General features: G+C 38.6%; 1 protein-coding gene across 1 annotated transcript in view; it reads left to right on the top strand.

The window, feature by feature from the left end:
* The window catches only part of jag1b (jagged canonical Notch ligand 1b), a 40,554-nt gene that overhangs the window by 13,152 nt on the left and 2,551 nt on the right, over positions 1-24,851 (top strand). The window contains exons 4-25 of the mRNA XM_081351664.1: positions 632-883; positions 1,776-1,836; positions 5,752-5,882; positions 5,967-6,086; positions 10,946-11,059; positions 11,140-11,253; positions 11,339-11,452; positions 11,556-11,602; positions 12,632-12,805; positions 13,991-14,141; positions 14,922-15,086; positions 15,384-15,497; positions 15,594-15,707; positions 15,813-15,926; positions 16,689-16,805; positions 17,363-17,390; positions 18,187-18,272; positions 21,791-21,904; positions 22,191-22,300; positions 22,404-22,637; positions 23,387-23,518; positions 23,946-24,093. Of these exons, the coding sequence (XP_081207790.1) occupies positions 632-883; positions 1,776-1,836; positions 5,752-5,882; positions 5,967-6,086; positions 10,946-11,059; positions 11,140-11,253; positions 11,339-11,452; positions 11,556-11,602; positions 12,632-12,805; positions 13,991-14,141; positions 14,922-15,086; positions 15,384-15,497; positions 15,594-15,707; positions 15,813-15,926; positions 16,689-16,805; positions 17,363-17,390; positions 18,187-18,272; positions 21,791-21,904; positions 22,191-22,300; positions 22,404-22,637; positions 23,387-23,518; positions 23,946-24,093 (2,754 nt within the window). The remainder of the gene's footprint in view (positions 1-631; positions 884-1,775; positions 1,837-5,751; positions 5,883-5,966; positions 6,087-10,945; positions 11,060-11,139; positions 11,254-11,338; positions 11,453-11,555; positions 11,603-12,631; positions 12,806-13,990; positions 14,142-14,921; positions 15,087-15,383; positions 15,498-15,593; positions 15,708-15,812; positions 15,927-16,688; positions 16,806-17,362; positions 17,391-18,186; positions 18,273-21,790; positions 21,905-22,190; positions 22,301-22,403; positions 22,638-23,386; positions 23,519-23,945; positions 24,094-24,851) is intronic.

Raw genomic sequence — 24,851 nt, 5'->3', positions numbered from 1 at the left:
TTCCAAAAATATAAAAGCTGCTATATATTTTAAGACTCATTTAAAGGCCATTCACACAGAACATATTTTTCCATTCTGCTTGAATGTCTCCTTACATTGAAAAATATTAAGTGTGATGTTATAAAGACAACATTTTGTTTAAAAATTAAATAATTGGGATTACATTGCCATTGTAATAATTCCAAAATAAATAAAAATGTAACTGGAAAAGTTCAAACCAACTCAAAATGATTAATTATTTAATTTAAGAGAGAGACAGAGTGAGAGAGAGAGAGAGAGAGAGAGAGAGAGAGAGAGAGAGAGAGAGAGAGAGAGAGAGAGAGAGAGAGAGAAATTGAGTGAGCAAGACAGTGTTTATTCACTGATGTCATGAGTGCTGGCTGCCAGTGGGATTACTTATTATATAATTACATTAAACTGACTTTAAAAAGGGAATCTTGTATAACTTATAAAAAAAAATGAAAATTGCTTTCACAACAACTTTTGGTGAGTTAAAGCAATGTAAAAACATATGATGTCATAAATGATTGATCATATAATTTTTTACAGTGAAGAGATTACAGTTTCCTGGTAATAGTGTGTGGTGTTGTTTTGTGAAACCCTTTCTGACTTTCACACACTGACTGTTCAGGTGGAAAGCTGATCGAGAAAGCGTACCACTCTGGCATGATCAACCCAAATCGACAATGGCAAAGGCTAACCCATAACGGCCCTGTCGCCCAGTTTGAGTACCAGATCCGGGTAACCTGCGACGAACACTACTATGGCTTTGGATGCAACAAGTTCTGCCGGCCACGTGACGAGTTTTTTGGACATTACACCTGTGACCAGAATGGGAACAAGACCTGCCTGGAAGGCTGGACAGGTCCTGACTGCAATACAGGTGAGCAAGTAGACTTCGTTACTATATCCTGTTTCAAATACACATGGTTCCTATAGTCATGAAAAACCTGAATTAGGGAATTTTAAAATTGTGATTTTTAGACCTGGAAAAGTCATGGGCATTTCTATAGTGAATATACACTAAATATATTTAGAAAGTTTGTGGTCCTATTTTTTTTTTTTTTGCAAGAAGCATTTTATGCTAATCAAGGCTACATTTATTTGATTAACAATACAGTAAAAACAGTAATATTGTGAAATATTATTACAATTTAAAATAACTGTTTTTGGCTTTAATATAATTGAAAATGTAATTTATTCCTGTGATGGTAAAGCTGAATTTTCAGCATAAATACTCCAGTCTTAAGTGCCACATGATCCTTCAGAAATCATTCTAATATGCTGATTTGGTGCTCAAGAAACATTTCTTCTTATTATTATTAGTTTTTAAGGATTCTCTGATGAATAGAAAGTTCAAAAGAACAGCCTTATTTTTTACAATCATGAAGGCAGGAAAAGTCATAATATTTCATTGATTTGGGCATTCCTAAATGCATCTGATAATTTAATAAAATGGTTTGTAAATTGTGTTTCATGTTTCTATGTTAATTTCACGATTTGAATGCTTTCAATTCAGACAGTTGCCATTTTAAGAGGCTGAGGGGCGAGGGTAGTTTGAATAAGCTGTGAATGGAGAGTGCAGAACCCAAAGCCTGACAACAGGCCTCAAATTAGAGTAGGATTCAGTGAGCTGATCTGGGGTTTGAAAGATTCCCACCCCATACATTCCCAAAAAGTTTTCATGGGTGAATAGGGGACATTGAGGCCCACGGTGTTATTTTACACAGCCCAAACTTATGTTGTTCATCTTTTCCCTTTTCTCTGCTTTCCAGCTATTTGCAGACAAGGTTGCAGCACCGAACACGGATCCTGTAAGCAACCAGGTGGCTGCAAGTGAGTTATTTGCAAATGTATTCTTCATTCCTATAACATTTTGTGCCATTTCCTGCAAGAAAGTAAGTTTTACACTGTCAACGGGCTTATTTTGTCCTCAGCCTTACTCTTTAACATTTTGAGCAACAAGTCAAGCCTTGTTAAAGAGTGAAAGATGCAACAGTGCAAGCTTTGACCGCAACTAAAGGCTCATGGTTAAATCTTGTTAGAATCCGTGTGTCCCGTTTGACCTGTCGGGGTCTGATAGCTCAAGCTCTGTTTCTGGTGCACAGACAATGAAAGCACAGATTACAGACATTCACCTACAAGTATTCCAACATGGCTGGCGTTTAGCTCTGAGATGGTGCAAATAAGGCCATGTTGTGGAGACAACTGAAGCACAAAGCTATTTATAGCTATTTAATGTTTTGCTTTTGTCTGGCAAGATGTCGAGGCCTTATCAACAAACCATAATCTGCCAAGTTGAACCTTTAATTGGCTTTTAAAATGCACTGCTTGTTTTACTAATGATGTATGAATTTGGCCACAGGGGAAGAGAAAGCGATGCATATCTTGTGTGTGTTCATATACAGCTATAGCTCCCGAGTGCATCATAAATACTTTTGTTCTCTTTTGAAACACTGATGCACATCAAAAATAACCCATAAACCAACTGGAGTGTCTAATATGAATTAAAATAACATGGTGGTTTTATTCTACAACTTGTGTTGATTCCCTTGAGAACAGAATTAAGCTTTTTAGCAGTTTTTTCATCCTTTCATAGCCAAATTTTTGCTAAGGAGCTTTTTTCTTGAGTTTTGTTCTTGAGTAATGTTTTGCTTTTGTAATATGTGCGATGAAAAAAAAAAAACATGCAGAAACGAGGCTGTCCACAGTACGGTGGCCCAGTAGTGCACAACACAACGAAATGTAAAAAGGAAACATAAGTTCACAACACAACGAAATAAAGCCACAACACAACGGAAACAAGCCACAACACAACGGAAAATCCACAACACACCGAAATAAAGCCACAACACAACGGAAACAAGCCACAACACAACGAAAAATCCACAACACAACGAAATAAAGCCACAACACAACGGAAATAAGCCACAACACAACGGAAAATCTACAACACAACGAAATAAAGCCACAACACAACGGAAATGCTCCCGACCACTTGAGGGCTCTCGGAGCCCAGTAAAGTTAGTTTTCCAAGTCATTGTTCTATAGAGTCAGCAGTCTTAATATATAAATACCACGATAAGTTTTAACAGTGTATATCAACATTACTTCAAAATAACCTACATGAATTATAGCTGCGTATTTGATTTATACTCGAGAATGCTTGGACGCGCTACCACAGCGCATGATCGTCAGGGAACGTCTGGCAATTCCACCAAGTGGTTAAAACGTATAATTTATTATAATATAATTTGATAAATAAAAATAAAAACCATTTGGTGAAATTGGAAGGAATTGGCACAATTCCACATATAATAAGTCAGTCTGGTCACTAGGAACATGATAAAAGAAAAAAAAAACTTTTACAGAAATTTCCTAAAAAAAAAAAATGTTAATTACTGTAAATACATGAAGGGTATTGGAAAAAAGTCATTATTAAGTCATTATAAAAGTCTTATTAAGTCAGTCTACTATCAAATACAATCAAGCTTTGGATTTTGAACATGTCTGTTTTTGAATGTTAAAAGTAATTTTAATTAAAACAAATTATACGTTTTAACAACTTGGAGGAATTGGCAGACGTTCCCTCAGGGATAATGCGCCGTGGTAGCGCGTCAAAGCATTCTAGAGTATAAATATGCAGCTATAATGCACGTAGGTGATTTTGAATTAATAAATGTCGATAAACAATGGTTAGCTACATACTGTTAAAACTAATCGTGGTGTTGATATATTTTTATAGACTGCTGACTCTCTAATGAACAATGGCTTGGAAAACTAACTTTACTGGGCTCCGAGAGCCCTCTAGTGGTCGGGAGCATTTCCGTTGTGTTGTGGCTTTATTTCGTTGTGTTGTAGATTTTCCGTTGTGTTGTGGCTTTATTTCGTTGTGTTGTGGATTTTCCGTTGTGTTGTGGCTTGTTTCCGTTGTGTTGTGGCTTAATTTCGTTGTGTTGTGAACTTATGTTTGCTTTTTACATTTCGTTGTGTTGTGCACTACTGGGCCACCGTAGTTATTTGCGTCGTCATAAAGGAATGCATCATGTGTAACTTATTTGTTTTGAGTAGGGCATCGAGTTAATGAAAATTTTATTTCTTTCACAACAAACTGATCTTCTATTGCTTGGAGCAAGTCGTGGCAAGTTTTGGATTGAGATTTTTCTGGTTTTTTATTGGCTCGTTATAGGTTTTTACTTTGGTCTGGTCAACAGCCTGACTTTGGTGATGTTTTGTTCTGAAGTTCTTGTTTGTTTGACTAATTCTTGTCATTGTACCAGCTCTGAAAGCATTCAAGATCAATGCTAGAAGTCTACAGAATTCAATGTATACTAAAACCTCAGCTCTTTGTTGCATTTGGCATGATTATATCCCATTACCTATTCATCTCTCACTAAAAGCTTGCCAGAACACACAACCATGCAATTGTGCAACTGTTGTAACAAGAGCTCTTACTGTGCTATATTGGAACCGTCAAGGCCTACAGGGTGAAAATGTCTCTCAGCCATACAGATTGAACGCTTTATTATCATACAAAGGCACTTCTAAGACCTCGCTAACCTGATTTGTGAACGTTTCTCATAGTGAAATCTTCTCGCACGTTTAAGAATAGTTGTCTTTAATCACAGAGAGAGGTTTCCTCAACCACCGTGTTTATTTTTACAGCTGAACTGCCGCCTCAGGCTAATTGTTTTCTTTTTTCCCCAGAGGGCAGTCTGTTTTCCTGCGGCTGAGCACTCAAGCGACTTACTATCTCATCTGAGTCCTTCTTTAAGGAATAGGTTATCGCTTTGGCTGCTTAATTACTGCCATCTTAAAGGGGAAGTGTAGGGAAGAGTTATCTCTGAGCCGTTTTGGAGATGACTTTTAATTACAGGCTTAGAGATATTCTGCGGCCGTAGCTCTGACTCTCTTTTTTTTCATTCCCGGGGCAGAGAATGGCTACATGGGAACAGGCGTGAGAATGCAAAAAAACCCTGCCATAAATACATTGGCCAGTGGAGCAGTCTGCAAAAAACAATCCCCCTCCCAGACGGTCCGAGCAGTTCTGGGACCAAGCCGCTCCGCTTTTTATTGAGACAGAGTGTCCTTCCACAAGCTAATGTTAGTCTCTCTAAAAGACCCAGTGGAGTTTTAAAGCTGCTGTTTGTTGTTTGCATGGTTTGGCATTAAATAATCAGACAAGAAGTTGTCGGCGGTTCCCTTTTTCCCAGTGGACTGGAGCAAACTTTAAAAACGCAGTTTATTCAGCATCGAATTCCCTTAAAAACTTACTCAAACATTTTTTCAAAGTACTTTGAGTAAATTATGGCAAATTATACTTCAGAAGATCACTACGCGTTGTTTTTGTGTGGTGTCGCCTTTATAACAGAACGCACTTCTTTACCCCTGACGCCTTTTGAGAACATGAGAGAATTGGAAAAGCAAACTCTTTCTAAAAGAGATGTTGGTCAATATCATTTAAATTTTTCAGAGGAAACAAGACAATTTTCTGCTCTGTTTATCAAAATAACATCAGTTATTGTTGAAAGTAATGCTGTTAGAAAATAGTTTTGTTGTGAAATTACTGACTAATTTTGTCCATGATAACTTATCTCATTCGAATGCATATTATCCACAATATAAATGTAAACTAACATTTTGCAAAGACAATGAAGTAAATGCACAGGTATATACTACTGTATATATACTGGCATTTGGTGACAGTTTCAGTTACAAAATCTTACCTTAGGGTATATTTGGTGCTTTCAGGTGTCTGTATGGCTGGCAGGGTCCGTACTGTGATAAGTGCATCCCTCACCCGGGCTGTGTACACGGGACCTGCGGTGAACCATGGCAGTGCCTCTGTGACACTAACTGGGGTGGACAACTCTGTGACAAAGGTAAGCACACATTCATTTGATTTATTCTGACTCTGTTTTGCTTTCTAGCATTCATCCCTAATACTGAATGTTATTACCTCTCAGATCTAAACTACTGTGGAACGCACCAGCCGTGTCTGAACGGAGGAACGTGCAGCAATACAGGGCCTGACAAGTACCAGTGCTCTTGTGAAGACGGCTACTCTGGGGTCAACTGTGAACGAGGTGAGTCTGTCATGCTGTAGTGGTTCAGTTTGCAGATTCTGGACAAGAACGATCACATAGACAGCAAAGATATGTCTGACTGACATGAAAAAGCCGGCCAATTGCATGTTTTTTTGTGCACTTTATTGGTGGATTTATCTAAAATAGTTGATATCACAATAATAAACCAATTGGAAATGGCGATTCTTGCCATTTTTTATGTAACATGCATCAGTTAGCGAACAAACTGTTAGCAGTGCCGTCTAAGGCTGATACTGATTGTTTTGGGCAGCAAAAATGTCAGTATTGAGCTTTCTGAAGTATACTGTTTCTTTTTCTTTGGCCCTGGCCCAAATGGCACACTTCATTTGCACTTACCATCATATGCACCGACCGTAGGGTGTCCCATTTGTCATTTTAGATTTCTGTCATTTTAGTTTTCATTTTAGGGTGTTTGTGAGCGTTCCCTTTGTGGTTTATATGCGTCCTCGATACGCACTTTTGGCGAGCCCGCACTGAAGCGAGCTCCACAGCAGACTTCTACCCAGCAGTCAAAGCGGCATTACGTCATGAAAGTGCAGACTCGTAGGAAGACCGCGAGTGTTTAGGGTGACATTTGGAACAGGGCCTTTTTTTCCATCATAGTTGTCATTTTCATTTCTAACAGTCCATTTGAAGGTCTCCCCTTTTGTATTATGTATCTAAACATGGTGTGTTTTAAGTTTGCAATGCTTGTAAAAAGCTCTAAATGAATTTTGATTCGAATTTAGAGTTGGTTCTGGTCATTAGATTTAAGTTTCAGAGAAAAAAAATAATTAAGAGTGTACTATAGCAAAAAGTGTAACTAATTTTCTTTGTCATTCTATTGGAACTGAATAACTACAGCATAAAACTGTGATGTATAAGCTAGTGCACATTTTTTAAATATAATAAAAAATTGTACCTTTAGGGGTACAACAGTTTTGCTGCGTCCGAAATCACGTACTATGTGAGTAGGTACTACATTTAAATTAAAAAAGTACGTTCTATATAGTATGAATACGGGTAGTATGGAGTCCGGCGCCATGTTGGTATTGTCACGTAACATGCGCGGTCACATCAGCGCAAAAATTTAAAGAGCCCATTCCACTGACTGCACCAACTTAGAGAAATGTTTTTAGTTCTTCTTTCCGCTTTCGTCTGCGTTTTTACGTCGTTCGTGCTCACAATTCAGAGGAGTCGTCGGTCAGCTGCTCGCAGATCACGCCTTTGTCGAGAGCTTTTGTATTTTTTTTGTATTTGTATTTTGCTTTTATAATACATACATACATATTATATTTATAAATAAGCCAACATAGAAAACAAGTGTCTTGTCGATTCAAATTGTATTCTAAAATAAACTATAAACACGTTTACAGATTCCTACAACCTACTGCGCCAATTCTTCATCTATATTTTAAAGATGGAGCTGACCTCCACCCCGACCTCCACCCCAACCTCCGACTTTCACGATAGTCCATCCAGTCACTGATTGCGACCATGGGTGGAAAAAACGGACATCGAGGTGCTGGTGTTCTAGCTACATATCACATATTTGAGCTTAATTTTTTACAAATTATTTACTTTAAATTTGGGTAGGAAAAATTCAAGTGGAAATCCCAAAATTACCCAAGGTGTAAAGTTCTCATCTTGTACACATGCTTTTAAAGAAACAGATTTTGAATGATTTTAAAGTGATGCCCTACAAATGAGATTGTTAGTAAGAAAGTCCCTTTAGATCTTTTAGAAACCTGTGAAGGTTACCTTACTGAAGCTGCTGACGTTTATTTTCTTCCCTCAAGATGACACTTTATTAAAAAAAAGCTTTTGGTGGTGCTTTAAGCTCTATTATACTACTTTGTGCCAAAGTTTTGTGATTTTGTTTTAAGCTTTGTATTCTGTATCCATTTAAAAGTTAAATAATATACAAAAATAAAGCAAATACATTTTAAAGGTGTCTGTGTAGCGGTTGTTCCTCTGCATTGTGTTATTTTGGATGTTTTGAATGAAAGGATTTTCCACACAAAGCTGGTCGTGCTAAAGATGAATTTAATTACAATGCCTGTGTGATAAAACACATAAACAGACAGGCACTGCTAACCGCAGCTCTTTTACCTCTCCTCAAGTGACATCGCAGGAAAAGAGAGACACACACTTCGCCACACACATACACAATATATGTAATAATAGCAATAGTATAAATAATAATAATTAGAATAATTCACAAAAATGTCATTGTATATGTAAATAATTCAAAACAGCATTACAGTGTTTCTTAGATCCCAATTAACATACCTGTGTGTTGAAACACATACCGTAAACAGACAGGCACTGTTAACCGCGGCTCTTTTACCTGTTAACCACAAAATACTTGTTTAAATACACCAGTTAGTTAACTACAGAACACACAGTAAATGCAATGTACAATATATATTGATAAACTAGAATATATATTTAGTATGCGTACCAAATATACACATATATATAATTTAATTACACCGCGCCGCCATTTCACGCAATGCACTATTCACTCATTAACAGCACACAAATAAACTTAATTTAACAAGTTAATGACTCAAACTAATAGTCCAATATAACATCTCAATGAATACTCTTTCACAATTGATTATTTAAACCTGACATGAACACTTGTAACTCAATTTAACATCAAGTGCACGGAGTTCATGAAATCGTACCTCTCCTCAAGTGACATTGCAGGAAAGAGGACAAACCTCCAATTGCACTGCTGTTTGAACCTCACTCCTACATATGACGTCAGCCAACGTGTCCATCGTATGCGCACTTCAGAATCTCGCCGGAAGTAGTAGGTCATCCGGGTACTTTTCGACTACTGTTTTTCGAATTCTATGATTTCGGACATACTACTCTGCTCGCGTACTGTTTTTCGCATACTATATAGTAGGGAAGTATTCGATTTCAGACGCACTTTAGTCACTCGGGCAGTGCCCTTAAAGTTATGACTTATCTACCCCTAAAAGATTCATACTACTACCTTAGAGTAGTAACATGAACCAAAATGTACCATTAAGGTACTACTATGAACATTTTAGGGGTAAATAATACTTTTTGGGGGTAGATACTGCCCCTGTAACAAGCTGCTAAAGGTACAATTTTGCAAGCAGCAATGTCATTGTATTCTGGTATAACTGTAGATGGGAAAGGGTGTAGAGAGCCTTATGGGGGATCAGATGATGTCAGAGCCTGGGCCTTAACTGTCTACAGTGTCAGGAAGTTCGCCCAGGTCTGCTAATCCTCTGTTATGATATGTCCTGCCAGTGGATCTCGTCTGTTTTGACAGTCAATGGTTGGATGGGTATAGTGATGAAATCTGCCAGATGGACCGTTATGGCTTTTTTCCCCCCTCCCCATCCCCCTCTCGGATTCATATGATCCATATTCAAGCCTTTAGGGTGGTGACAACCTCCTGGGGCAATGTGAAGAAATCTCTCCTATCCAAACCATTGGAGGAATCGTTCAGTCTTGAGCAGGAAGATAAAAGCTAAACTTACTGTTAAGTTAATGGGGTCAGTCATGTGACTACTGTGCAAAGGTCAGATCAACATGCTCTGGTCACTGTAGAGGTGGACTTGAGAGCACATTAGACTTGTAGTTCACTCAAAAAGGAAATCTGTCTTCATTTTCTTATTCTTATTTCATTATTTCTTCTTCATACTTATCCTTCATACCATGCTTATAAATACATGCTCACATATTAAAGTACAGGGATGCAAACCTGTCACCTTTCGGCAAAATTAGCTGTTTTTAATCCAAAATAGGGAATTTGTGTAGATACAATGTGTTTTTAAATGTTTTATTTTATTTTAATTTATTTACGGTACCATTAGTACCAACTCAATTCTGTACCCGCTGAAACGCATATTTTTGTTTGCAGCGTTGGGCATTGTAGCCAGTCACAGGCATGTCTGTTGAAAGCAATGGCCAATTAGAGGTGTTTACTGTAGGTTAGTCAGAATGCGCTCATCGCTCAAAACACTGAGAGTTTACTGACTTCGACTGACGAGTTCTCCATGATCACAGATCTTGTCATCATAACAGACAAAGTGTAGCCTAGATAAGATGTCAATAAGAGATTAACTGATTATAACAGGAGTTTTTGCGTGAGTGAGCTCAGTCAGAGTTCAAAGAAAAGCATGAAAAGAAGTATATTAGGAAGTGGAAATGGCGCGCTGCAGTTTTGTTGTCTACTGCTTTAAATGCTCGAGCTCTTTAAAGTCTGATTGGCTGTGTCATTGTTTTTATCATTCATCAGCTGGAAAAAAAATCGTTCTGAACCTGATTACAATGATATCGTTTCTCTTTGCCGTTATCATTATAGCTGTGGTGCAGACTCTGCTAGTCTTTTATATTTAGAACGCTTTATCTTTTTTGTTGTTGTTATAGTTACCATTCTTGGTGTGAACGGCCTTTACTCCAGTCTTCAGTGTCACATGATCCTTCAGAAATCATTCAAATATGCTTATTTAGTGCTCAAGAAACATGTATTATTATTATCAATGTTGAAAACAGTTGTGCTGCTTAATATTTTTGTGGAAACAAAAAAGAACCTTTAAAACCTTTAAACCTAGAAAGTTTAAAAGAACCTTTTTTTGAAATAGAAAGCTTTTGTAACATTATAAAGTCTTTACCATCACTTTTGACCAATTTAATGCATCTTAGCTGAAAAGGTATACATTTTTTTTACCCTAACCATTTAAAAACGTTCTTTCTTCTGTGATTCAAAATTTTGTTTCAATATAATGATTATATGTCTTCACAAAAGAGCTGTACGTGTTTGAAACTGCAGAACACAAACGAGTGAGACTATGTGCTTGCATTCACAGCTGAACACGCTTGTCTGTCCAACCCATGTGCGAATGGAGGGGCATGCAAGGAAACCAGTCAGGGTTACGAGTGCGTCTGTGCAGTCGGCTGGAGCGGCCCATCATGCGAAATCAGTAAGGCGGCACACAAACAGTAATCCAAACAGAAGATGCCAAACAACACTTGATGTGTCTAACCTGCTCTGTTCTCATAGATGTGGACGACTGTACGCCAAACCCATGCAAACACGGAGGCACCTGTCAGGATTTGGTCAATGGCTTCAAATGTACCTGCCCTTCTCACTGGACCGGCAAAATGTGTCTGATTGGTGAGAGATTATTTCATCATTTAACTATATTTTTTTCCTAAACGTGTGCATGCTTTTAACTTATTCACAAAAATTATTTTTAAAGATGCCAATGAATGTGAAGACAAGCCATGTGTGAATGCCAAGTCATGCCACAATCTGATTGGTAGCTATTTCTGCGAGTGTCTCCCTGGCTGGATGGGTCAGAATTGTGACATAAGTGAGTATATCAATGTTTTTCTTTTAAGCTCTGCTTATGTTTGCAAAGATTTATTTCTGCACCGTGTTTATGGGTTATAAACTCAAATTTCGCTCATTTTTAGACATAAATGACTGCCAGGGTCAGTGTCTGAATGGAGGAACTTGCAAGGTAGGAGATCTCCTGATCTGACTGATCTGTCTCTTTGTTGACAATCTTTGATTACTATCGATATACACTACTGTTCAGACATTTGGAGTCGGTAAGAAATTAATAATTTTATTTGGGCAAGAATGCATTAAATTGATCAAAAGTGACAGTAAATACGTTTATAATGTTACAAAAGATTTCAAATAAATGCTGTTCTTTTGAAGTGTCCATTCCATTCAAAGAATACTGAAAAAACTGTTTTCAACATTTATAATTAAAAGAAATGTTTCTTGAGCACCAAATCAGCATATTAAAATGATTTCTGAAGGATCATGTGACACTAAAGACTGGAGTAATGCTTTACCATCACAGGAATAAATTACATTATAAAATATAAATATATATTTAAAAACATGCAGCCTTGCTGAGCATGAGAGACTTCTTTCAAAAGCATTACAAATCTTACCCACACCAAATTTTTGAATGGTAATGTACAATTCTTTCCAAGATCTGTCCACTCACAAGCAGGAAGGAGTTGGCATTTCAGACTGGCATGTAAAGCGGCCAAGTACAGCTAGTTATTTTGTACATGATGTTTAGGGGTTTATCTGAAATTGGATATAACTATGAACAAAGTGGAATGTACAGGTGTACTCAATGATATCCCCTATAATTGCTACTGTCTGCTTCAAACTAAATTCCCGAATCCCTTCAGAGTGAATGCCATGAACCTCTCAAACTTTGACAAATCCAGTGACTAGTTTGTCTTCAAAAGGGCTCATTGTAGAAACATCCAGAACAGAAACATGTAGAGTTCATGGGTGTGTCGTCTGAGGCTGACCTCTTAATTCCATTGATTCTCAATAGTGTTGTACAAAAAAAATTTAAGCCATCTAAACAGAATAATAATTTTTTTAGGGTTAGTGCCAGGAAAGTGTGTCTAGGATTATGGCAGAGGGCTTATTTGACCTTCGTCACTTAAGTACACTGAGTTATTGTAGCTTTTTTTCAGGTATTTTTTTTCTTTAACTTTTCTCTTTTCTTTAACAGGATTTGGTGAACGCTTACCGCTGTCTTTGCCCTCCTGGCTACTCGGGTGAAAACTGTGAGAAGGACGTGGATGAGTGCGCTAGCAGTCCCTGTCTAAACGGTGGTCGGTGTCAGGATGAAGTCAATGGATTTCAGTGCCTGTGTCCTGCTGGCTTCTCGGGTCAGCTGTGTCAGGTGAGGGAATCTTTGTATATAAAATCTTAACAGTAACAGTAACTGTATATTTATTTCCGACCTAAAAAATTATTCATAACAAACGAATACATCTTGTATCAGTACTTAGTCGCATCACATTATGTAATGCTTAAGTTAAAAATAAGACTCAAAATATAAATATGATTGCATGGACAAAGTTCAAAGTTATAAAATTGCTTCTAGTTGATTTCTATATTAAATGTGCCAACTTGTGATGTTGCTCGTCAACCATAAACATCCTGCATATCTACAGTTAAACTGTGACTAAACTGTACACTTGTCCTAGCCTGGTTAAAACCAGACCAATCTCAGTAGTAACTGAGTTACAAGTAGTAACTTGTAGAGCATATCTAAATTTGGCGGAAGTTGTCTGGGTTTTCCCAGGCTACACTTGTCCTGATGCATCCAAACAAAATGGCTCTCATATAGAATGAAATTCCTCTATTGATAAACAGTATAGCAGAATTTTAACAGTTCTATTGGTGGGTATACACTACCGCTTAAAAGTTTGGGCTCTGTCTTTTTTTAAAATGTTTTTTAAATGTCTCACCGAGGCTGCATTTATTTGACAGCAAACTCAGTAATATCATTAGAATTTAAAATAACTGTTTTCTGAAATCATTATAATATGCTGATTTGTTGCTCAAGAAACATTTTTGATTATTATCAATGTTGAAAACAGTTGTGCTGCTTAATATTTGTGTGGAAGCTGTAATGCATTTTTTTTCTAGATTGTTTGATGAATAGAAAGTTCAAAAGAACAAATATCATTTTTTAACATTATAAACGTGTTACTTTTAAATGAATGGATCATTGCCAAATAAAATTATTCATTTCTTTAAAAAAAAAAAATCTTTCTCAACCTAAACTTTTAAACAGCAGTGTATACCTTCATTCACCCAGCTCTAGTTGTACCCCAAGGAAAGAGAGAGACAAAGAAAGAAGGGCTAGGTTTGAGACAGCCAGGGTTTGGCTAGCTCTTTAAAATATTCTTCTATTTGTTTTTATTCTCCTGAGCATTTTGGTACGCTTTTTCCTGGCAGACGCCGTGTCGAGGCTGTTGAGGGTTGCTCTGTTTTCTAAGAATCCAAAAATGCCTGGATATCATTTTCCCCTCATCATTGAGCTCTCTTTTCTCCTCTTGTAAATCTTTCTCCGGTGTAGCTGGATATCGATTACTGCCAGCCCAACCCATGCCAGAACGGGGCGCAGTGTTTCAACCTGGCCTCGGACTACTTCTGCAAATGCCCCGATGACTACGAGGGTAAAAACTGCTCTCACCTGAAGGACCATTGTCGAACCACATCATGCCAAGGTGAGAAATCTCAGTCTCCGGGACGGATCTCGTCTCAGTATCTCTTTGTAAAGCGCCTCTAAAACCCATAGTAAGCTGATCTGCTAGTTGCATGCCATTGTTCAGCTGCTGAGTAAAACGAGATTACAGGCCCATGGACTCTCCCACCACCTTCAGGGGGAAAGATGAGAAAAAAGAACTCATATTTTGTTACATGAGGCTTTTTCAGCCCACAGTGAGCTATTTGACAGTAACCTCTCTGGACACACAGCTCACATACACACAGTCTCTCAAACACTTTCCCCATTCCCAAATCCTCCTGAACATTTGCCAGCTTCTTAACAGCTCTGTGTGTGTTCTCCGTGGTTATGACTTGGTGGGATTCTCTGCCTTGGATGTTTTAAAGTGTGTGTGTGTGTGTGTGTGTGTGTGTGTGTGTGTGTGTGTGTGTGTGTGTGTGTGTGTGTGTGTGTGTGTGTGTGTGTGTGTGTGTGTGTGTTTGAGGAGAGGCAAACCCTACAGCTAGATAAGCCCATCAAGTTTCTTTGTGAGCAGAGTCAGGGCTTATGTGCATTAAATGGCCTCCTCGCACATTCTTTCTGCAAAAGCAGATGTAAAAACTGGATTTGCTTTCTAAAGTGAACCAAAAAAAAATATCTGAATACATTGCCTGGATTGCTGTTAAGTGGAAGAATGGGTAGTGTCACACGTTTTTGTAGATTTTATGTCACTTGCTGTCGGTCTGCAAAGAACTCAGAGATTTAACAGCTGGATTTCGTTCTTTCATTGAAACCCTGACAGTGATTGACAGCTGCACTGTTGCCGTGGCATCCAACAGTACACCGGACGGGGTGCGATATATCTCCTCCAACGTCTGTGGCCCTCACGGGCGCTGCAGAAGCCAGGCCGGGGGCCAGTTTACGTGCGAGTGTCAGGAAGGTTTCAGAGGCACCTACTGTCATGAAAGTAAGACTGAACATATTATTGGATTATAGGGATTCATTGATATTGCACTTATTTCCAATAAGTCCGTAATTATTTTAACCGATAACTAATAAATGGCTAATATTAAAACCCTAGACTATTTCATCTAAATGAATTAAATATAAAACAAACCAAAAAAATAATGCTACAAGTGAATTTAGGCATCACAACATTATAATATACGGTTTAAAAAATATATTTATTTGGAGATTTGCTAAAGATTTATTTACATGGTCTTAGATGATCCTAAAATCTATGGTGTCTTTGGTCATTTTTCAGATATAAACGACTGTGAAAGTAACCCATGTCGCAACGGTGGGACTTGCATCGACAAGGTGAACGTTTATCAGTGCATTTGTGCTGACGGTTGGGAAGGACTTCACTGCGAAATCAGTATGTTCACTTGAATAGATTTTTCTCTACTTATACTAAATGTTTGTGCTTCTTTGAGTTCATTTTCTCATTCTTTTCTCCCCGTTTTTTTTCCAGACATAGATGACTGCAGCTTGAACCCTTGCCTAAACAAGGGAGCATGTCAAGACCTAGTGAACGATTTCTACTGTGAATGTAGAAATGGCTGGAAGGGAAAAACCTGCCACTCCCGTACGAAAGACTATTTTTATGACCCACCCAGTTTGTTAAGTTTTTGTTTTCGTGCTTGCGAGTACACAGAGTTTTAAACTACTATGGGATCAACTGTAATTTCAGGTGATAGCCAATGTGACGAAGCCACATGCAACAATGGAGGTACATGCCATGATGAAGGGGACATCTTCAAATGCAGGTGCCCACCTGGCTGGGATGGTGCCACATGTAACATAGGTCAGTTTGGATGATGCCCATTCACTTTGTCTCTCAGAATGTGATACAGCTCACATGCAGCAATCCCACAAACCCCTTTGGCATGCTTCTTGCTGCAAAGTCATACTTTTACATGAAAATGCACTTTGGAGCAAACAGTTGTAGCAAACCTATAAGCTACATATTTGCTGCAAGTATTTCTTGCAAGTGCTTTAGATTTTTTTTTTTTTATCGCTCCTTTCTAGAATGTTATGGCCATTTAAATGTTCAAACTTTATAATGCCAAGGACCCCGAAATGTTACCACCTCCCTCCTAAAATTTGAAGGCTTTACATTTTAAAACCAATTTAGACAGTGTAAGAAAAATAGTAACTGTGATATTAGACATACTGAATAAAGACAACATATGAGGTCTATTAAAAATTTTTTTTTTTTTTTTTTTTTTTTTTTACATTTGATCATTCTAGCTTACATATGAACTCTCACTCTATTTCTATCAATGTGTTGGCAGTAATTTGCTTCCAATATCACGGTCTGTAAAAAAATTTGGACGGACATTTTTTGCACAAATTTGCTTGATGCAGAAAATATCATATCTGGCGTACGGTCGGCTCCAATTCTTTGATGGGAAATTCAGTTGGAACGAGCCTTGGGAAATGTTGTACTTGGTAATACTTCAAGATGTAGCGGGTCTGTTTTAAATGTGGCAGTCTTGTTGTGGTTGCAGTAGTGTTGATCTGTTCAGTTCAAAGGGTTCTGACCTCTCTTGCGGTTCCTCTGCAGCCAACAACAGCAGCTGTCTGCCCAACCCATGTGAGAACGGAGGCACCTGTGTGGTCAACGGCGACTCCTTCAACTGCGTCTGCAAGGAAGGCTGGGAAGGATCCACCTGCACCGAGAGTGAGTAGTGTGTTAACTTCCTAGATAGATTTAAAGTTGAAGAGGGAGTCATTTTACTCATAAAGGTTTTCAACCCTCATTTGGTCTGCGAATAAAGCAAGGATCCATTTTCCTGGCTTTGTCTTGCTCGTTCTTTTCCATTCTCTTTCTCTAAACCCACCTCACCCTGGCTGGACACTGTCGACTGCTGCCAGCTATGAAGGAAAAAATTTAAATGAGGGAAAGTGGAGACAGATGTCCCCCCCTTCCTCAGGCTCACCACCTTCTCTCTCTTTTTCCCCACTTGATGTGCCTTTCTCATGTATTGTTGTACACCTCTCACTCTGTGAGAACAGAAATCTGGAGTCCTAAAAAATGAAGAGAGAAGAAAAGCTGGAGACAGCGAGTCAGTTAGTAACCGAGCAATCAGCGAGTCTGCCAAGCTGGACGCCCACGCGAGCACGCAGACGCACGCGCACACCGACACAAGCTCTGACATGTTCACTGTTGTGTTCGTTCTTATGTGCTCACATGGGTGTGAAGTGAAACAAACCCTCCTCTCTCTCTCTCTCTTTCAGATACCAACGACTGCAACCCACACCCATGGTAAGTCCTGGCAAAACATTTACACACAGCCTGCCGCTGTAAACAGGCCCGTACAGCTGTGCCGCACTTTCTCACACTCTCTCAGTGCTGGGAAACAGGCACTCCTATAGCTTCTGTCATTCCAAGGGTGCGTTAAGCTGGCTGCCTATTGTGCTTTTGACATTTTGTCTGAGCAAGATTCTGAGCTGTCAGGAATCACAATAACATATACCATCAAAACAGATTTTGTCATTTGGAATCAGGGTCCAAAATGTACTTTTGGTTAAACACCAAATTTATTGATAATTGAATATACCTGTAGTTTTTTACGTAGTCGTTGTAAAAGTTGTTGGGATGTGCAAGCTGCGACTAATGTTTTTATTAGTAGACAGTTTGCATGTCTTTGAATCTTTGCGTCACTTTTATCAATGACAGTCGGACTTTACAACTTGAGTAAAAGAATGTATTTTGTTGCAAATTTACTCAAAGTTACCATTCACTGGTGAGTTAAAAATTTTAAGCCATTTTATATTTTACTTTAAATTGTTTGTTTTATTTTTCATTTTATATGAAATCATTTAATTTTATTTAAAATTGTTTTATTTGGAATCGATTTGATTACTTTTTCAACTTTAGTTGAACTCGAACTTGAACAAACTTGAACCGTGAACCAACAGCTCTTATGCAGTATGTCAATATGCCAGCTTTTACTCTCCTTTGGCGCTTGGCAAGTCATCATTTTGGAGCCTGTTTATAGTGCTGTAATGGTGGCTGAATTGAACTGTGCCTGACCCTCCGTCTTTCTCTCTCTCCACAGCTACAACACCGGGACGTGTGTGGATGGTGAAAACTGGTACCGTTGCGAGTGTGCTCCGGGTTTCGCCGGGCCAGACTGTCGCATAAGTGAGTGTTAGATGACGCCTGATCCTCTTGGCTGTCAGCCCTGTTAATGTGCAACACATCTCTTCAAAAACAAACAGAGCTGGAGCAAAATGCAGTCTAGCCACCCAATTAGCCAGCCCTCTTGGCAGAATGCCAACGACACAGCGAGCACCGTCCTTGCATTCTGCAGCGCTGATGTTCACGGCCCCTCGGGAAAAACTTGCTCTGAGTGACCGAAAGCCAATCAGCCTGCTTATCCAGCACTGATTACAGAGCTCGTTTTTCTTGTGGGAAAAGCTTTCATCTGGCTGCACAAGACATATCTTAGGCTTTACTGTTTGATGCATCCAAACCTGCAAATGAGCTCATGACTTTACTGTCAGCTTAGCTCAAGATGATATAGTCCATCAGGATAGGGTGTTTAGTCATACTTTATGAACTCTCAATCAAAATTCTCACTTAAAGGGGGGGTGAAACACTCAGTTTCAGTCAATCTCATGTTAATCTTGAGTAACTATAGAGTAGTATTGCATCCTTCATATCTCCAAAGAGTCTTTAGTTTTATTATATTTATAAAAGAAAGATAAACTGTACCGAGTCTTTCCGGAAAAAAACGAGTGGTTGGAGGCGTGCCGTGTGGGCGGAGCTAAAGAATCACGAGCGCGTGTGGTTTTACGATAAACAAACGTATTACAAATGCTAAACAAATGTATTTACACACACCATACATCGCATGCTCCATAGATACATTAACTATACGGGATCATGTTGTTTACTTGCTGTGCTTACGTGCCGATAGCTAACAACACACAGACATTTGAAGCAGTTTTACTCACCGCCTGCGGTTCCAACGCACGACCATGAACCTTTATCGTTGGGACTGCTCCATCCTTAAGCAGATTAGACGATCTGCAAATCCGGCGTCGAACTGGGCTTTGTTTATAAAACAATCATCGTCGAAATGCAGGGAACAAACAAGAACACTTGCACAACTCCGGTGATGCTCTGGAAAAACAAACTCCATCTACTGGTCCCTTAACGCTGGGTTCTTTGGGAATCTGTGCAGGGTTGTCTTGCCCTGGCAACCAAAAACCCACTTCTTTGGTGACATTGACTTCCCTAAAGCCTAATACACAGCGCTTTGATGGGCGTACTGCTTTCGCTCTCTCGCTCTGGTCTACGGGTGCGTGCGCGCGCCCTTCCGGGAGAAGTGCCCTTAGGACCCGTATAAGGAAATTCCGCCCCATCTGACGTCACACATGCCCATACTCGAAAAAAAACTTTCCGAAACTTGTGACAAACCGGATGGAGTATTTTTGAAACAGAAATACTCCATCAAACGTACAACTTAATTTTTGAAACTTTGTCCATGTTTAGCATGGGAATCCAACTCTTTAACAGTGTAAACAACTCAGTATGCATGAAATAGCATTTCACCCCCCCTTTAATGATGTATATTTTTCTCATATGCAAGACTGCATGACAATTTTCTCTTGGTTTAAGCAAAAACAAATTTTGATTCAAGATATTCTTAGAAAACAAGCCTTTAATATCGCGAGCAGACTTGCTTATTATATGGTAGCACTTTACAATAAGGTTCGTTAGTTAACATTAGTTAATTACATTAGTTAACATGAACTAATAATGAACTGCACGTATACAACATTTATTAATCTTTGTTAATGTTAATTTCAACATTTACTAATTAGGGATGCAAATTATCGATTAATTCATTAATCATTAGTTGATTGACCTTATCGATCGATTAACGATTAATTGATAAGCGGCTATTTTCCTGAGAATGTAAATTTCTCACGGTATCAATAGTGTCTTTAACATAAAAAGCAAAATATTGCTTATACTGAATAAAAATGCATGTTATATTGCTCAACTGATGTTTTATTGTAATAGTTGGGATACGGTACAGATGGAATTTATGTAGTTTAACAAAATAAATTATGCACAGAAAATTAAAATACATAATTTTTTTTTAAATAATTGTAAAAAAAAATTTGCATCACAATAAGTGTATTGTGATTGTCACTAACATTTTAGTAACTAAACTGAATTTTATTAGGTTTAGTGACAACATGTTACAATGTTTACATGGTACAATTTCTGGTAAGCTACACTTTTTTTTATTTCAATTCAATTACCGGTATTGTGATTTTATTTAATATTGACTCGTTTGGATAAATATTAGGTAGGCAACACAAGATAGACATTAATTTTTCTCAAGAAAAAAAACAACAACTCACCTAATGCTGTAAACATACAGAAAGCCCTATCAGCTGGTAGTAGGCTATTATTTAAGGTCAAAAATAATTAAATATGATGCGTTTTTTATTATAATAACTTTATTTAATGATACAAGTAAAAATATAATAAATATGTAATATAGAACACATATTTAGCAAAATACTCTCTATAGCTATTTCTTTTCTTGCCAACTACGTGCTATAGCTATTATGTTCATTAAATGGCTTTCCTGAGGTAAATGTGAGATAATTGTTCTCCAGCTATGTTATTGACCTATTCACGCTGATGAAAAACACTGATTGATCGATATTATGTATGAGAAATATACATTTCGGTAAGTTGTACTGTATCTTTCAACAGTGTTCGTGTTATTTTTTTACTATTAGCTAGTGCTAGTAGCGTTTGAGATGATCGGTTCACGTGCGCTAGGGATCTGTCACATAACATTTACAAGCGCCAAAACGGTATTTATTGTTTGAATTTCGTAATAAAATTGACAGAATCTGAGAGCTGAGTTTTTATATATCATAGCTAACCTGGGGTGCGTTTCCCGAAAGCATCGTTGGCCAACTATGGTCGCAAGTTCCGTCGTTACCAATAGAGTTCAGTGGACATTGCGATGAACTTGCGACCATAGTTGGCCAACGATGCTTTCGGGAAACGCACCCCGCCTCTGTCTAGCTTCGTGATTTTTCTGTGCATGAGATAATGGATGTGTGGTGTGATGCGTGAGGGCTGGCAGCTCTGTTTCTGAAATGCTCCCACATTCCCCTCCGTTTTGACCGCCTCATGTTTGGTTTCTTTTTTGCCGCCTCAAGTTTGTGTCGGGTCTCTCGCCGCCCGCGAGAATCTCGTGCACGTTCGCAATGTTCAATTAACCGACAATAATTTTATTTAATCGAGTAAATTCTTGTCGACAATTAATCGATAATCGATTAACCGTTTACATCCCTATTACTAATACTTTACTAAAATCTTGTAAACATTAGTTAATACACTGTGAACTAACATGAACTAACAATGAACAGCTGTATTTTTATTAACTAACGTTAACAATGATTAACAAATACAGTAACAAATGGATTGCTCATGGTTAGTTCATGTTAGTTAATACATTAACTAATGTTAACTAATGAACCTTATTGTAAAGTGTTAACGGTAAATCTAGATATTTTATATATTTTTCTTGGGAAACAAGACTGTACCTGTTGCTATTCATATTGGAATGCTTTTAGGACATTCGGAGTGTGATTCCTAACAGATTCTCTTCATTCCTTCAGATATAAATGAGTGTCAGTCTTCTCCTTGTGCATTTGGCTCTACCTGCGTCGATGAAATCAATGGTTACCGCTGTGTTTGCCCACCTGGAAGAACAGGACCAGAGTGTCAAGAAGGTGAGAGTCATATAAGCTTGTGCAAACTAGCTTATATGCAAACTACCAACCTCACTGTCCCCTCGGGAGACCATAATTTCTTCTTGGAAAAATCCAAGACCTGCATTAACACCTCAAAAATCCCATTTCCACACCAATAACTTGACCCTGTCAAGTTGTCAAAAAAAGTCTCATCAAAATTTGCCTTTGGGCTGCATGATTATGACTCAAAGACTCTTTTTACTCAAAACGATCAAACAACCCCCTTTCTTGCCATGTCATAATCTTCTGTTGGTGTCATTCACAGTCATTGGGAGACCCTGTATTGCTAATGGTCAAGTAACTGCTGATGGCGCCAAATGGGAGGAAAACTGCAACCTTTGCCAATGTCAAAATGGAAGGGTTCATTGCACCATGGTAACTTAGCTTCCACTTCAGCATATTCTTGATGCAATTAGTAATATTTCTCTTAATTATGCCATCAAAATGCATATTGCTTGACTTTTTTTTTTTTTTTTAGATGTGGTGTGGGCCAAAGTCATGTCGGGCAGGAAAGACCAGAGGTGGGTGTCCTGCTGGCCAATCCTGTGTTCCCATCAAGGAAGAGCACTGCTTCGTCAAACCCTGTCCTAGTCTGGGAGAGTGCTGGCCCCCTGCGCCCTCTCCACCCTCCAAATGCCACGCCAGCTTCTCTTACCAAGACGACAGCTGTGCCAACATCACGTTCACCTTTAACAAGGAGAACATGCCTCAAGTGAGTTATACTTCCAGAGGAGAGCCATTGAATTATGAGCTTTTGAGCCGTTTTCCCCCTTTTCCAAACGTCTCCTCCAGACCTCCACCCTTCTCTAATTCGGTGGAGATCCGAGAGCGCAGTGGGGCGTGAAATATCAGGTTCTCTTCATCTAGGATACAACGTTCCTCGTGGGTGAAGTTTTCCAGGCTAGTTGGATTCTCGCAAGCTTTGTTGTCATATCCAAACACTTTTTCTTTAGATGAAAAAAGCGCAAGAAATACATCATCTTGTACAATAAGCCCTGGCTCAGTATCCCTTTCCGAACTAAGGCATTCCTGAGCTAATATCCCGTAACGGTTTAATACTTAGGCAGTCATTGTATGAGAACAGAGTTTGAGAAACACCGCTGGCGGCTGCCCACCAGCAGGTCCGAATTGCTGAACGAGAGACAAATGAGTGGAACACATGACAGCGACAGGCATAAAAAAAAAACACAGTTCTTCTTCTAATGTGCTACAGAAACAAGGGAGGAGTGTATAGGATCCAAATTTGATAAGGGAAAAACCTTACAGTCTCTTTTCTACTTTCTCCTAACCGACTAAATCTTTCATTCTGGTCTTTTCGCCCTGCCCTCAGTGTCTGCTTTGCTATGGGAAACAAACCAAAAAACTGAGGAGAAGATTTGGGGATTTGGATGCATATTGCATATTTACTTGGAATGGGTTTAAATATGAACAAACTCATAATTGATCCTTCTATTCTGCCAGGGCTTGAGTGTGGAACATGTATGTAATGAGCTGAGGCACTGGTACCTGCTGAAGAACCTCACGGCAGAATATGCTGTGTCCATCACCTGTGAGCCATCTTCTTCAGCTAGCAACGAGATTCACGTTAGCATCGTAAGTATGGCTTTTCAAAAGATTTAAATATATATAACATTACATTTAAAGATGCTCCTGGAGATCCACCTTAAGCTCTAACACAAGTTTTTAGTTTTCTGGATGACCTTGCTAGTTCAGTTTTTAATTAAGGATGCAACTAAACTTGTCAGGAAGGTTTTAAGGAACCCCTTATTTAAAGGAAAAGTTTACTCAAAAATTTTAATTCATGTCCTTCCAAACCTGTTTGATTTCTTTCTACTCTGGAACACAAAAGAAGATATTTTGAAAAATGTCTTTTTTCTATTGTCCATACATTGAAAGTCAGTATGGTCCAGAATTGTTTTGGACCCCACTGACTTCCTTTCCCCCCCCCCAAATATTTTAAGGAAGGCAGAATTTGTAGAAACGAACATTTTTATGATAGTCTTTTTTTTTTTTTGTGCAGTCCACAGAAGAGGCCAGGTTGGACGGGAGTCCTATTAAAGACATTACGGTTCAAATCATTGACTTGGTGAGCAAGCAAAATGGGAACAGCACCATCATCAAAGCCATCACTGGTGTACGGGTTCACCAGACACAAAGCCCCAAAACTGGTAAGCATCTTTCCATCATACTGGTCATTGGGTCCATCTTTGCTGAAAGTAGTCGAAAATCAAAGTATTAAGGTTTCCACAGTCGAGGCCAGTCGTGTTGAACTGTCTGTCCTTGGTCTGTCTTGCTTGAGCAATGTTTAACTGTCAAAAGAAGCTTTAAGTCATTGAAGCCATGGAATGTTACATCAGCTCTGCCAGTTGGATGGAACTTCAATTAGACATCAGGGCCCTCTTTATGCATGCTGTTCATAAAAAATGGCGTCCGATGTTTCTGCCAAGCTGCTTAGTCTCTTCCTCACTTAAGAAACCTTTAAAACATGTGCGCCAGCCTCTGTAGATTGGGCCAGGGGACCCCGTATAAACAGGGTATGTCTTGTCCAAAACAGGAACATTTTGCTGTTAAGTTGATGTGTGGATTATTTTTTCCCTACAGCACTTCTGTATAACTCCAAGATTTTCCCATTTCCAATGCACAAATGTTCACCAGTAAATAGGAATAAAACGTGCAGCAGCACTTTTTAAGACAAGTTTCCATTGTAGTCTAGGAACAGGTCGATGACGACACTTTTTTTAAAAATTGCATTATTAATATAGTATATTAATAATTAAAATTGCATTCAAATTCATGAATATAGGGCCAGATTTACTAAACAGAGCAAATTAGCTTGAGAGCGCAATTCCAAAAAAGCACAGATTGGAGTGGAAAGTTCTGCGCATGATCTGTAGCCAGTGTTGCCACTGTTGTGAAACAACTGATT

Source organism: Scardinius erythrophthalmus (assembly GCF_964197995.2).
Source record: "Scardinius erythrophthalmus genome assembly, chromosome: 21".
In the NCBI taxonomy this organism is placed as follows: domain Eukaryota; kingdom Metazoa; phylum Chordata; class Actinopteri; order Cypriniformes; family Leuciscidae; genus Scardinius; species Scardinius erythrophthalmus.
Note: the sequence above shows the minus strand (reverse complement) of the source record. Positions and strands in the feature narration are given on the sequence as shown.